Source organism: Diorhabda carinulata, chromosome 7 (genome assembly GCF_026250575.1).
Source record: "Diorhabda carinulata isolate Delta chromosome 7, icDioCari1.1, whole genome shotgun sequence".
Classification (NCBI taxonomy): domain Eukaryota; kingdom Metazoa; phylum Arthropoda; class Insecta; order Coleoptera; family Chrysomelidae; genus Diorhabda; species Diorhabda carinulata.
The window spans coordinates 21,417,925-21,433,767 of NC_079466.1; the positions used below are offsets into that span (position 1 = coordinate 21,417,925).

Consider the following 15,843-nt stretch of genomic DNA (forward strand, 5'->3'; position numbering starts at 1 on the left):
TAAAGGCGTTATAAAAGTTTCGAATAATCCCTCCTTATACTGTAGAATATTCCTAAAGTTAATGTGAAGACCTCATAAACGTTGTTGGATATTCAGGGTATAAGGGCGTGAAAACTCACACAGAGCAAAAGCGTAAAGGGGAGTCCAAAATATGACCTTAAAAGAAACAGTGAAGGAGAGGAACAAATTCATGCATAACTTTGAGTAAACTGCTTCTAAAACGTATAATCTATTGAGAGAAGTATTTGGTAGTGCAGCGTTTCTCAAACTTTTTTGTTTGATAGCGGAGCCCCTATATAGTCTGATCAAACATGACGGAGCCCCCTATGGTATTTTGTTGAAGAAATGTAAAAATAAATTATTTACAAATTTCTTTAATATTTGGCTTTATTGAGAATAGCTGTAACTTAGTATTTGGTTCGGCATCCAAGCGGTTGCGGTACTTGCTGCTCCAAAACTCTGCTACTGGTTGATTCTCCAACTTTAGTTTTAGTGAAGAATCAGAAGTCAATTCTATAAGTTTCTCGTATTCTTGAAAGCATAAAGTTGGAGGCTTTTCATTTATAATAAAAGGATTTTTAACCCATAAATACTTTTCCAGATTGCTACCCAATTAATTAGGAAAGTACTGTGTTACCGAGCTTCCCATGTTTCTAAGATGATTAACAATATCAGTAACTATTTCTTGAGGTAATTCTTCTGTATTCGTCTCTTCACAACGCTATCAGGCGAACTGTTGTGGGGCGGCGACAGTTGGCATAACCACTTTTGTCACCTTAAATAAAATTTCCCCCCTTTTTAAGGAATTTTTGATGGCAGCGAGGAACAGGGATTTTTTACACTGGTAGGAGCCACTCGCGGAGCCCTTCCGCATCATTCGCGGAGCCCTGGGGCTCCGCGGAGCTCACTTTGAGAAACGCTGTGGTAGTGAATGTTTATCGCGTTTACGTAGTGTGACTGCAGCGCCACAGTAAATATGAATTACGGGAGGCTGTTAGAGCAAAGTATAATTAATAGTAATAAATTAGTCGTTAAAAAAATGTGACAATTTATTACTTACTACAATTTTCTAATTATCTCGAACAAGCCAAAAACACAAGTAAGTACAATGATAAAATATACAACAAAATGCAGTAAACTTATATAAGGTTAAATTGCTTCAAATTTATGTCAAAGTCTCGTAATAATAATTAGGAAAATATTTAAATGGAAAAAGAAATGTCCTCACCTGATTTTTTGCCTCCAATAAAATGATCACAACAAATACACACACTTTCAAAAGTCTTGACTCCCCTTGTTTATTTTGTCACGTGCTTATTTTAATTTCAGCATTTTTTCTTTACAAATACATTCTTATCTAATCATACAAATAAAAGCAATTAAGAAGCAAAAACTTGTTTTCGTATGAAAATATTCAGAATTTTGTAAAAGAAGTCAGTTTTGAATTGTAGTGTGTATAGAAAGTATTCGTTGAATTGTGGCCCTACACCAAGAGGGTTTCTCAAATCATGAGATTGCTAGGCGTTTAAATATGCCGCTAACTTCGATAAGGCGGGTAGTGGCCCTTTTTCAAGAAACTGGTGGCGTTGCACGAAGGTCGGTTCTGGTCGATCTAGGGTGACTTCAGAGAGGGAAGATCAGTATATGGCTAATTTCACTCGAAGAAACCAAAGAATAACGGTAACAGCCCTTCGAAGTCATTTTTTGCGTACCTACCGAAGAGTAATTTCGAGAAGTACCATAAGAAGGAGGTTACATTCTTTGCCAACAACTCTAGTGACACATTTTTATTTAACATAATTAAAACAAACAAATGCCTTCCCTCAGAGCGAATTGAGTGGATAAAGAGTTTTGAAAGAGGCGTTCTAATTGCCCTTCTATCTTCAAAAACGAGCGAAAAAATTGGTAATCTTTTCCAATCTGGCCGTGAGAATCCTGAAACTGTAGGAATTGATAAAGAATCCTCATGGAACGACACTACAGACTACTAAGACAAGACACCAGTTTATTCCGCTTTGTCTGTTGAAAGAAGACATAACTGAGGAAATTTAGAAGAAAAATATTGTAGTGCAGTAGATGACAAAAAAATCCGTACATTTTATATAACTTAGCAAGTAAAGTAGTTCCCACAAACCCGCCTCCAAGAATAGCTTTTATATATCGGCAAACTTAACAACTAAGATAGGGCTTGGATATACAATAACCTGAGGACAGCTTTTGTTTCTTGGATGGTCGTTAATTACAAAATGAGGATGTAAAAGAATAATGCAAGTTACTTTATGTTTATGGCAAAATTACTCTTATAATTCATTAATAACCATTTCATGTCCGGGTAAATTTATATAATTGAATTTACTATCAAAATTCAGAATCTGTATCACTCGTCTATACCGCGAATGATTTTGGTTTGCCGATTTCCTGTTCTGTTTTCCATTTATCGATCTTCCTAGACATGCAATATTCTGAATATACGGTAAATAAAGTGCAAGTAGATTATTGGCATCAAAGCAAACTTCCGAAATATATGAATAAATAGACAATTCGTTTGTTTGTAGTATATATCACTTTTGAATATCGTAGTCTAAAAATAGATGTGATCAAATTTGACGCGAACGAAGCAAAAAAAAATGTATACGCATTAATATTAATACAAATCTTTTTCATCGCCTTCGAAGAAGGTTCCCTTCGAGTCACTACAAGCATGAAAACGTTTCATCCAACTGGCTATAAGGTGTGATAACCTTCAGTATTTTAAGCGAATTACTTCTTTGGATCCAAAGGACTCGTGGCGCGTTCGCTAGAGCGAATTTTTGAATTTTGAAGAGAGAAACTCACAGGAAGCCAATCTGGCAAATACGGTGGCTGAGTGATGTTTGTTTGTGAATGAATGATACTTTGTGCAATATCAATAATACATGCCGGTGACGGAAATGAATAAGGTTTAGATTGTATCCAAATATAAAAGTATTCATTGCGGAAAAGAAAAAGGGCAGAGTTACTAAAAAGTTATTCTACACCTGTAATTGGAAGAAAAATTGTATTGAAACGAAAAAAATCGCACAAATAACGTATAATTCAACAAGAAATTGTTTGAAATTACTCAGAGAGTTTGAAACGACACTTAGAACGAGCCTCATAATCATCATCAAGCCTTTCAATCCCATGTGGATTATTGCTATCGCCTTTTGCGCTTTAAATCCTTTTTTGTGAGGTGGAACACTCCTCGTTATCTAATTTATATTTTCTTTATAGTTTTTCGTTTGTTTTGGCTGCTTTTGATATTTTTTTCCATTCTCGGCCTGCTCCTTCTCCTTGGCCACAATGGGATCCATTGCGTTATTCTTTTGATCATTTCAATTGGTTTTCTTCTCATTGTGTGCTTAACCTAACAAAATCTAACCTAAAAAATTGTATTTTTTTATTTACCATCTCACAATGTACACACGTCCACAATTCTATCTAGACAGTCTTAAAACTTATATATTCCAATACCAAAAGTCGCCATAGATACATAACTACTTGGTCGTCGTATGATTCCCTTCTTAAATTACGCCTACGAAAGTATGCACGCATTAGTCGACGTGAAGCTTCAATTTACACCTTCCAGAGACACGAACTCTCAATCATGACACGTTTGTATATCTAAATCTTTATTATTAAATTCATAGCCATCTTTATTCTCACTACACTGTGCAATTTCATTGTCTCCATTCTCCCATGGTCTAAAAAAAGTCATATTTCTATTTATTTAAAGAAATTTTTGAATTAAATGAATCTCACCAAGCCACGCCACTGCTTATCGCAGACTTTCTACAAGTTTCGGCCAATAGAAACGCATTTATGTCCACGATTCGATGTTTGTATTGGTAAATAGTGGTGATGATGAGTCCACGTGGACTGAAGGTTTGTTAGATGTTTACCGAATTTTATACGGGGAGTAAACATTATTTTTCATCTCTTAATTTGGTATTAGTGCCGTGCGTATTTATGAAATATTGATTGTTCCTGTATGTGGTTTACCTTTTCCTAGGTGTACCTTGACACAAAAAGGTTTGCGGAACACTGGGATAAACTTTAATTTTTACGATATTTACTATTGAAATTTCAAGCAAATCGATGCGTTATGATGGAAATCTGACGTGAAAACCTTCATTGGATTAGAATACGGAGGTCTAGTCTAGAACAGAATCATCAATAAATTTTGTAACAATCTATAAAAGGCGAAATTAATTTATTTAATTGATGTAATGAAACAAAATAATTTAAAATTCAGTTTCATGTAGTGTTGATTTATATTACAAGATGAATAAATACGATATATTATTGAATTTATTATTGTTTTATAGTATCAGTATAGGGCAACTTTGCATTATGGTTTTTGTCTTACCACCCTGTACATTCTTTCACCTTGCATGTGTAACGTTTCAAGAACTAATAGTACTATCGCCCACACCCACGAAAACACACAATGCACTTTCATCTCAGTTCGAGTCTCGCGTCTCGGTCGATTTTTAAGTGTTTTATCGTGAACATTCTTGGTATTCATTATAATAAACATTCCTCCTAATATTATTCACAGACCTCGTAAATATACGCATTCATCGAGTTTACCGGTCTGCGGTCTACTTTAGATAGGTTCGGGTTTAGTTGTTTCAGTCATAAAAACAAAAAGTTTAATGTTTTAGTTTTAGTTTTGTGATGTTAAACTACCAAAGTAAGATTTTATAACAATTTAATTAAATTTTTCACATTTACAATAGCTGTTTACATTTTATATGCGTGAGAGATGAATGCTTAATTAAATAAAGATACACGAGTAACAAAATTATAGGTAATAATTAGTATATAAGTCGTATATAAGTGTAAGCAACAATTAAACCACTATACAGCATGTCCGGAATTAAATAGTATTATTATAAGTAGTTTACAGAGTAGAAGGCACTTTCCAGTGAATATCCCGTCAAATTATTGCGGAATGCGGGAAAAGATGATATAGATTTGATTTCAATTGGCAAGTGATTGTGCATTTTTTTGCATTGTAAAATATTGAGCCCTCAACTAATTCTGAACGTGGAGTTGGTAGGTAAAGGTCGTTCCTAAGTGGAGACGATCTTTCTGAAATTGGTGAAGCGTGCACGAATTAGGCAAACGGATTCAAATATGAATAAGGAAGGAAGAGTCAGAAATTTTAATCTTTTGATTTTGTAGTTTGAAGATTCGCTCAAATTGTGCAAAGTGCATAATAGACTGTTTAGCTCATGGTTTTTAAACTATTCTTCAATGTGATTAATGTAGGTTTATGCGTCTTCAGAACAACAACAAACAACAAATAGATGTGATTAATGAATATTAAATTTTTGTTTGTTTAAAAATCCTCATTTATAAATTCTTTCTGAAGTAAATATTACGTAAAATTGATTGCAAAAAGTAATGCTGGCACCCAACATAAAATTACTAATCAGATCGAGTTGGACTAGACTTAGATACCTGAATACATGTCGCACAAGTCGAATACAATATTTTTACTACGGTTTTGTTATCGCCAAATTAGAGCACTTGGATACAATTTTATTAAACTCTAGTTTACAGTAAGAATAAACAAAATATTCTAATTTACAGATTACATTTGTACCTGAAATTTTTGTTATTTGGAGTGTGGTAAGGAGAACTGTCTCAATGTATCAAAAAGGGTCCGTTGAAAGGGTGGGCATAGGTATATTTAGAAAAAACATTTTGTGCATCTAGCGCACACTACCTGCGTCGAATCCGAAAGATTGTTCGAAGGGCGCACAAGAAAATTTGAGTCCTAGAGATGGGCAAACATGCGAACTTTTGAATAATTATTATCATTAAGACAAAACGAAAAACCATCAGTAACAACTAAGATTTTCCAAAATGTTGAATATTATATAAAATATTGAACAAAAATTGATAGAAAAAAGTATTTTTTCTAAGAATGAGTGCATTTTTGGTATTAGGTACAAAATAATTTAAAAATTGCGTATTTTGAAGAAGAATTCTTCAGTGTATACGTGTTGTTTCAATACTCCTGTCAATATTGTACAATAAATTTTATTGTACAATAAGATTAAAAGGCCCTAAGTATCCAAACGATCAATTAAATTGTACAATAGACGAACTGCTGCGCAATTATAATACCACAAAGTAGATTGGTATATGTTGTCTGTTTTAGGTCCGGATTTCATCGACTGGAGATGTTTCTTAAGCTCTTTCCGTTAGTTAGATCTCAAAGAATTGAATTTTTCTTCACATCATCTTTGCCTACCCGTGGAAACATCAAAACAATTTAGACACGGTCCTGATATTCCTAACTATTAACATTCCACAAAGATGACAATTCTCTGTACAATTCTTAACTTTTTCATTCTCTTTTTCCGCCATTGTGCACGCGCGTGTGCACTCCTCGACATGACAAAATTGCGCAATACTGACCCTACACAATGCAATGGAAAAATATGGTGCAATAAAAATTAAACTCAATCAAACTTTTGCTCAATCATTGTGCAATCTTCAATATTAACCTTAAACGGTCAATAATATTGCACAATTCGTAATATTGCGCAATAAATTTGATTGTCTAACATTTCGGTCAATGGACCACTGCCAACCCAATGTAACAATGTTGTTTTAGAGTCCATGTCAAAATGTTTCGTTAAACAAGGCAAAAGTACTGACTGGCATTTCTTGCGACGTGGCCACAACATTAAAAATTGGATATTACCAAAATCAGTGGATGAAATTAAATTTCATGGATAAAAATCTATGTAAAACGATTTTAGTATTATTGTTACTAATTTTTTTGTATTATTCCATATACGTAAAACAGATATTAGATCATTTTTTTCATTTTTTAATTAAAACTTTTTTTTACTGCGAGCTTGCAGATACTTTTCGTTTTCGGTTGTGTGCGCAGATATTTTATAATTTTATACAAGACTGAGCTGCGATTTTTACGAGTACACAAATTAGGTTCTCTAAGTAATGAAGTTTATTTAATGGTCAAAGTTGTTGTTGTATTTGGGATTGCAGGAGCTTGTCGAATTTGTGAAATCGCCACGTAAAATTAGATGATATTGAAGTTTCGGGAACGTTGTAAATTGTGAAACTTTAGGAAACAAAGAACGATCTAAACAGGAGATTTGAACTCGTAGTTACTAAAAAATATGTTAAATTTTACCGAAAAGCATCACTGCTGTTTTTTGCATATCACAATGGAAAATGTATCAATCAGGTTGTGGGTAAAAACCAGTTTTATAAGGTTCCCGAAACAGTAGCTAATTTTCTTGCAACTGGAAGATGCTAACTCATATACAGGTAATTAATTTTGAATTAAGTCTGTTATAATTTCATTTGAACCTGGGGAAGACTTAATCACACTAAAGAAACATAGTGGTTGGAAGTCATCAAAAGACGCTGAAGGGTAAGAACACAGGACAGAAATAGCTAATAAAGTGTTTAAAACGTGTGGAAGTGCTCCGGATTTGCCACAAAGTGCATCAACGGGAGTTATGATGGCAGGAAGGAATATTTCAACACAACAAAATTAGATTGTTGAACCGAATAGTTTAAGGAACGTGTCATTCATTAATCATTATAGTTTTAATATAAAGGAGATATAACTTTTTCCGTTCATAAAACTTCTTGGAACCAAATAACCTAAAAATGCGAGTTTAATTAACCATCATCGGTTTAAGAAACTTTTCCTGAAACTATCATGTTCCAAAACAAAAGGAAAAACAAGAAATATTTGCTATATTACGTTTCAATTCAGAATAAATTTGAATTCTTTTCGCGGGAGGAGGTTCATTGGTGGAAGAAATTTAGTATAAATAGGTAAAACAAGTTAATAAGTTTTAGTTTACCATCAGTCTCTGAAAACGATAACTTGGTTATCGAAACGCGCGTCAGACAGTATAATTGTGAGTGCTGAGTGAAACAGTGTGTTCAGTAGAAATTTAATTATATTCAGTTACGTTATATGTGAAATTGACTTGAATGTATTATTTATTCTCTGTAGTTCGAATCGATTGTATGAATAACGCAAAGCATAATGGATAAGAAATCCCATAATATAACCTTAATGCCTTAATCCCATTTAAATTAGCAAATAATGCAGCTTTTTCAAATTATATCATCATTCCTACCTTAATGTTTATTAGCGACATTTTAGAATATTGTTGTCTATTGATGTAATTTCTTGTCTCATTGTTTGGGTGTCTAAAACTTTTTTCTCCCTCATACATTGTTAAATGATCTTATTTTGGAGGAAATAGGAAATGGAAGAAATATACATTAATCAGAAACTTTATTATCATACAAATTCGAGAGACATCTTATTTGCGAGGTACTATTAAAAAAATTTCCATTAAAAGGATAAAGATCGATGAAATTTGAGAGTGGGATTGTGACAAAATTAAACACCAAAGTGTACTAACATTAATATATGAAATTCCTTGTTTAAATTATGACAAGAAGTACATTGGTCAGTCGAAGAGGTCACTTACCAAGCGGATAACCTCTCACACAAGCGATAACAAATTATATCCTGACAGGTGTCCATTAGCGACAAATGTCTACCATGAAGGACATAATATGGATTATGAATTTAAAGAGGTATTGAAACACAATCAAACATTTTTAACTGAACTGCATACTGTGGAACATTTTTCCTGATAAGTAGAAGAGTTCCATTGGAATGTCCACCAGAAATGGCCTATAACTCAGAAATAAGCGTCGTATGAGAAATATCTTTATGTTAAAGCATTATTTTCACTCACTCACCAATTTTTTGTATCAAGATCCGAACACCCTGAATAGTGGGCAACAGATGCGAATGTATGAGGATCTTTTGGAGAAATAACCAGGTATAATTAACCGAAAGCGGATTATCTTATTCACAAAAAGACAATACTAAACCTCATACTGCGAAAGTTACGAGGAGTCAGATCGGAGTACTTGACGGTATTGAACTGCTATCACATCTAGCAATCTCTAAAGAAGATGTTCAGAATGGAGTGCGAACATTTTCAGCATCTAAGCCCAAAGAATGATTTTACCAATGTCTTATTGAGCTTGCTAAACGTTGGGTTAAATCCAGTGAATACGATGGGCAATACTTCGAATATTAAGGCTTTGTTTTGTATGGTTATTTAATAAACAAAGGGAATATTGGAAATGGACATTATTTATGAAACTTAATTAATTTGTTAGCAACAAAATACTAATTATTCCATTTTAAAAATCATAGATCCAGGTTGCTCAACCCCAAGCCCGCGGACCACACTGTGCCTCGCGCAAGTGTGGTTTAAAAATACGCGCCAAATTCAAAAATCCCGCAGTGCACATTATAGATCCAGTAGTACGCTGCATAAATTACATACGTGCAAAAGCTCTTAACAAACGTCAATTCAGGTTATTATTTGAAGAAGAAATCAGATAATATGGAGAGTTACAACTGTATTGTGCTGTGCAATGGCTTTGAAGGGGCAGCATGTTGAAACATTTCTTTAGCTTGTGAGAACAGGTGTCGCAATTTTTAGAGCAGAAAGGGGCTTTACCATTCGAAGTTGATTTACTGAAGAATACATCCTGGTTGAGTGATCTTGCATTTCTTGTTGACATTACGAATTAGCTCAATATTGTGAATCTCAAATTACCGAGTTTCATTTGAAAGAGGATCTCAAGATTGTTTCTGTTAATTACTCTAAATACCAATCTAAAATTAAATGCTTATCAAGATTTCGAGAGTAAAAAACAAAACGTACAAATTTTTAAAAATCCTTTCGTAATAAGTTACTTATCCTGTCAATAATTAATTAGAACTTGTTAAACTGCAAAATCATACGTTGAAAAACCTTTTTGCTAACAAATCGTCTTCAAAAGCACAAAATTCTTCAGAAGATTTTGCAGATTTCTGGAAATTGGTACCAAAAGGAGAATTTCCAGCAAAAACTGACCTGGCGTTACAGTTTTTAAGTAGTTTTGGATCAAAATATGTATGCAAAAAGGTTTTTTCAGATCTTAATTATGTAAAAAATAAATACGACTGAATCCACCGTTTGGCCCGACTCTTCAAAAGGTTGAGCAGCCTTGTCATAGATAAAACAAAAAAACTTGGATTTACCTTGATTGATCAAAGAAATAATTGTTCTACTTCTTCATATACATCTTCTGGTGTTTCTGTGTCATCACTTTCCTCACAGCTATCGGAGTTGTCGATGATAAGATTCTGTTGTTATTCTAATTCTTCTGCATCTCCATCTTCGATACTGTCTAAAGTTTCAACAACGTTTTCTGTAAAGACAAAGCATATCCAATGATCTCAAAAAACTAATGTTTGTATAGCAATTGTCAGGGTGCTTGCCTCACTCGCAGAAATTCAACAGCTGGGACCATCTTCGTATAGCAGTGCTTCCGGACTTGATGGTAACATTTTCGAATCTAAATAATAGGAAAAACCTAGACTCCAATATTCGGTTCCAAAACAAACTTAATGATCGGATTTTCTGGATAAATAGTTTAAAGGAAGGTGAAGAGGCCACATAGATCACTTGATCTTACCCCCTAGATTTTTTATTTGTCAATAAATGAATTGTATAACTGCGCAGGTCTACGGGACTCAGTTTGAACCATTCATATAAGGAATAGTTTCGGTTCAATAGACTGTTTAATTAATTTACAAGTTATTGGGCGCCATAACTTTCACAAATTTATCGTTTTATTTTTATGACTTACGTCAAAAGATGTGTTTTTACATTTTTTTCAAATTAACCTTGTACGTTTTATGTATTACTTTATCTTATAACCCAACATATCATAAATAGCTATTATAATGAGTTTTTATTTTACGTTTCATTTTGAAATGTTAACCAATTATCGTTATGAAAATAAATGATGTATTTATAATTCGTTTCAGGGCATTTGATACGAGAACATTCTGCACAGCGGGAAAAAGCTACCGGCGGAGCATCTGCAGTCTGCGAATCTGGCGGAGACGCCAACGATCTTCTAAAACTCGTCCGACGTCTCTCCTATTCTTATACGCCGCCCAGAAAGCAGCCGACAGACGCCGAAGATGCCCACCAGGTAAATAAACACAATTACTTTGAAAAGAAAAACCTTGAGATATTTACACACAGAAACAACGTTTTCGTATTTTATTTATTTATTGTCAAATAAATGTTACAATTTGTAGACACAAGATTGTAAAAACTAGAAAAACAAACATAAAAATAACTAAATGAAGATAAAACAAATAAAATAAAATTTCAATTTACCACAATCAGTAAAAAAAATTATAGTTAATAGTAAACGTGGAGTAGATAGGTAAAGGTCCGCGTTCCTCCGCGGATAGCCTTGCAACGATCTTTCTGAAATTGGAGAAGCGGATTCAAAGATGAATAAAGAGGGAAGATAATCTTTTAAAGAAGTCCCTGCAGTGAGCCTTGTTGTTTAGTCCGAGTAAATATCTTAACAGTTCTCTTTTGTAGTTTAAAGATTCGCTCAAATTGAGTCTCAACACATGTACCTCAGAAGGGAAGGGCATATCGGAGGTGCGACTCAATAAGTGCATAATAGAAACTGATCCCAGCTCAAAAGGAACTTAATGTTTTAGATAATATGTAACTCTCAGTTCAAGGAATTCTCCACAACAAGCCCCAATACAGTTTCGACGACGTCAATGGTGGTGTTATTTAATAAAAAAGGCTGCAATGTATTTTTATATGATTTTAGAAACGTTGAGACAGAGAAAATAAGAATCGCACCATGATTTAAGGGTGATTAGGTCACTAGATATGGTCCTATGAAGTGTTGTGAGATCAGGGTTGTTCCAAGAAAAATAACTGTCATCTGCAAATAGACATATTTTACCACTGATGTCTAGATTGGCGATGTCGTTTATAAGCAAAAGAAACAAAATAGGGTCTAGTACTGAGCCTTGGGGCACTCCACATTCTCTTTGGGCTTGCAAGAAGACATCGTTGTATCAACCCTTACAAGGTGACTTCTGTTGGTAATGTATGATTTGAACCGTGCGAGAGGTGTTCCCCTGAAGTCGTAATACTGCAATTTTGTGTTTAAAATATTATGATTCACACGATCGAAATGGTAATGGAGTGATGGCTGTTTAGGCTGGAGTAGACATAAAATATTTGATAGCAGAGTGTAAACGAGGCCGTACGACCTGCGAAGACCGGCATCGCAGTCAACCAAATGATAAATTACGTCTATATTTAATATTCGCATCATTAGTGTCCGTGAAATGTTCATTTCTTAAGCATGACAGCCATACTATAACGAATAGCAATAATGTCTTCTGCATAGCATACACAGGAGTTTTCACATCTTATACAGACAAGTTTTGGTGAAATATGTTTATAATCCTCCCGATTGTAAACACATTTACATATTTGGTGGACTATACTGGTTCGAACGCTGACTTTTTTTTAAAGGCTTCAACGCGCTACCCAACTAGGTGTTTCTCCATGGTTGTTTCCTTTATTACCGAAACAAAGAAATGTTGAATAAAGTGTTGAAGTGTGTCAATTAACACCGTGTTTTATGGAAAGAGAGATAGAGTTATGGTTTATTTCTTAATGGGATAGGGATAGAGATTTACCTCTGCAGATGTGGTTGTAGTGGTTTTGAGGATATGTTAATCCTGTTAAATTCGTTTTGTGTTGGCCCGCCTACCACTGCATGACAAATTAAGAAGAGAAAATAATGAAAGCAAAAAAGTCCCTCAAGGAACCAAACAGCTTTTGGAGAGTACAATAGATTCCTTCTTGTAAATAAGTACAGCTACAGCTGCAGCTGTATTATTCCCTATCAATCATTATTGTTGGATTACCTTTTAATATTTATTCTTATAGCTTTTAGAAGTATTAAGTCACAATTATTTTTTTTACCAACAATTTCGTCATAAAAACTTTACTATGTAATAGTTTTTTTTACTGAAATGAATGTGCTGATAAGGAATTTCTGTCTCGACAAATAGATTTAATTTTGCATACACACGGTAAATATACATGTATATTATAATCCAACATCAAGATGAAACTCATTTTCCTACTAGCAAGTCTGGTATTTGATTTATAACATTTCTCCTTCCTTTGTAATTCACATGCATGTTCAAAAACAGCAATTTATGCATAATATCACTGTCGGTTTCCATTTATGAAATTTAATTTGATCTAGTATTATTACATAAGACGAATCTAACGAGATAGCTGTTGATCTCATAATATTTATTCATATGCAATTGTAGACTTTGGACAATTACAATTATTAAAACTGTTGCGAGGGCCGGTTTTTTTCAATCTCCGATAGGCTATAAATAAAAGACAAGTTCATATAAAATAATCATTTTAATACCAAAAGATTAGTTACTTTTTGACATAATCACCGAAGAGATTGAGACAATTGTCATATCTTTGGACAAACTTTTCAAAACCCTCTTCATAGAAAGTTGCCATCAATGAACAGACCTTGAATCTGCGGTTTTCTTCAACCAATCTGTCAACTCGTTGAATCAGGTCCTTTGAAACGACTGATTTGCATCCTTGGCCCCCTTCATAATGCACATCATTACGGCCATCTTTAAAATGTCGACACCATTTACCCACAACACCATCACTCATGAAGTTTTCCCTATACACACGATTCTCCGATGGATTTCTGCAGTACCATGGCCTTCAGCCTGTAGAAAACGAATCACAATTCACCCTATGCGGTAGCATCAATAATGGCGGACATGTTTACGTGGCTGTAGCACAACGCCGACTGACGCATTAATGTCAACACTAGCGGAATGTGTAGTGTGAGAGCTTCGTAGTCGCCTACAGCACATCGGAGATTGAAAAAAAGGCCCCCGTATATACAAATCTGAAAACTGATCAATTCATTTAGTTTGTTGACAAAGCATAATAAGATCTAATGAAATAATACTTTTTAATCGGATTCTTTTTCTCCTCTATGAATTCTGTACGGAGTGTTTATGAACTTTTTTGATTAAATGAACTTAATAAATTCCAAAATAATTAATTTATTTACTTCTAAGCAACGGTGACGGGCGCAGGCAAAGAATAGGGATTGTCGCAATTTTCTAAATATTTTTTTTATTTGCCAAAAATCCAAATCAGAAGATGAACTTTTACAACCATAATGTATTTTGAATCAGATAATGGCAAATATAATCAAAGAATTATTAATAAATCGATAAAGAAAAGAAAGAAGAATGGTAGAATCGAAATTGTCATGAAAAGTCTTTCTTAGTCATGCTTCAAACTTTAAGTAATATTCAATATTTCAATCCATTGGATATTGTGAACAGAACTATTATTTGTTGAGGCTCATAAATATTTATAGCGTTCAACGAAGAAGAAGCAGAAAGTTGAAAGATGAGACTAATTTTCATATATCTGCATACAGCTATAAAAAGAGGGTAAAATGTAAAGAAAACAATAATAATGTCTAACATGCCTAACGCATTAAATTCATTACATGTTATTACCAAAGGAAAGGTTGAATATATGTAAAAAAAACGACAGGAAAAGATCTTGCAGATCAAAAAAGAAAACATGAATTTCATAAAAAAAGGCACCAGAGACGAAAGATTAAAGGTTTTAATCATATTAATTCCTTCAAAAGAAATTTTAGTCATTATAGTTTAATAGTAAAAAAATTCACTTACCAGAAGATTTTACTATAAAAAATGTACCACTTGTTTAGAAAAGAAAAAAATAATGATAAACTATTGTGTATGAGTCTGACAGGGATATAAATACAGTAAAACCTTTTACCTATTGGTGAATGTACACTTATAATACTTGGAATGCTTATTTTAGCTAAAGCTCAGGTACCAAATTTGGTTGGATAGCTAATGATTTCAAAAAAATTTCATATTATGAAAGCTTTATAGTAGAAAACGGAAAGTAAAACAACCAAGCAAAATCAGGAACACACGGTCTATCTTCTTACGTACTTAATTTCTTCATACACTATGTTTCTTACTTATACATACTCTAAATTCACTAAACTATGTCCTAAGACTTATTACTAACCCTCATCTCAACTCTTAACATACTAGTTTATATAAACACACCGTTTACTTGTCTATCCCTGACTTCCTTGCAAATAAACAGGCACAAACAAGCAAATAGACCTTCCTAGAAATTGATTCTATAAAAATCCGTATCCGACAATCTTTGGATTCTATCAATATGATAGAACAGAACCGGCCTCACGCTCTACGTCACTACACGAGTTTCTAACAATAACAACCAATAATGTATATTACAAAAAACAATTATCTATGTACCAATTAAATATTCATGATCAACGAACTCCAATTCTATCCCGGAAAAGGGTCAGATGAGGTTGTTTTTTTTTATTTAGCTTCATCATTAATCAGAGAGACAAGTCAATAAGACATCTTGTTATATTTTGTCATTCCTGAGGAGGAAAAAATAAAAATTATACTATGCTAAGGGTTAAAATACACTATCATTTATGAATTAAGTTTATTGGACTACTTAAAAATAGATTCAATTTTGTGTGATGAAAATATGAGGTTCAACAAAATGTTTTCTTATCTATATGTATAAAAAAGAATGAAATTTCTCTAATTTCTTATTCCTTAGACCTTCTGATAAGTTGATGTTCCCATATAGTCTTGATTTTAAGTCTCTTCTGAATTAAAATTAGTTGAATTCTAAGACAGTTCAAAATTTTGTCGTTTCGACTACTTTCAGTCTTTGTCTTAAACTTCAACTAATTTCAATTCAGAAGAGACCTAAAATCAAGACGATCAAGAATCGTAAA

At 33.4% G+C, this 15,843-nt stretch overlaps 1 protein-coding gene across 3 annotated transcripts in view; it reads left to right on the forward strand.

Moving 5' to 3' along the window:
• The window catches only part of LOC130896122 (uncharacterized), a 104,443-nt gene that overhangs the window by 56,256 nt on the left and 32,344 nt on the right, over window positions 1-15,843 (forward strand). For all 3 annotated transcript variants that reach the window (XM_057803920.1, XM_057803921.1, XM_057803922.1), the window contains exon 9: window positions 10,937-11,106. In XM_057803920.1, coding sequence (XP_057659903.1) covers window positions 10,937-11,106 — 170 coding nt within the window. The remainder of the gene's footprint in view (window positions 1-10,936; window positions 11,107-15,843) is intronic.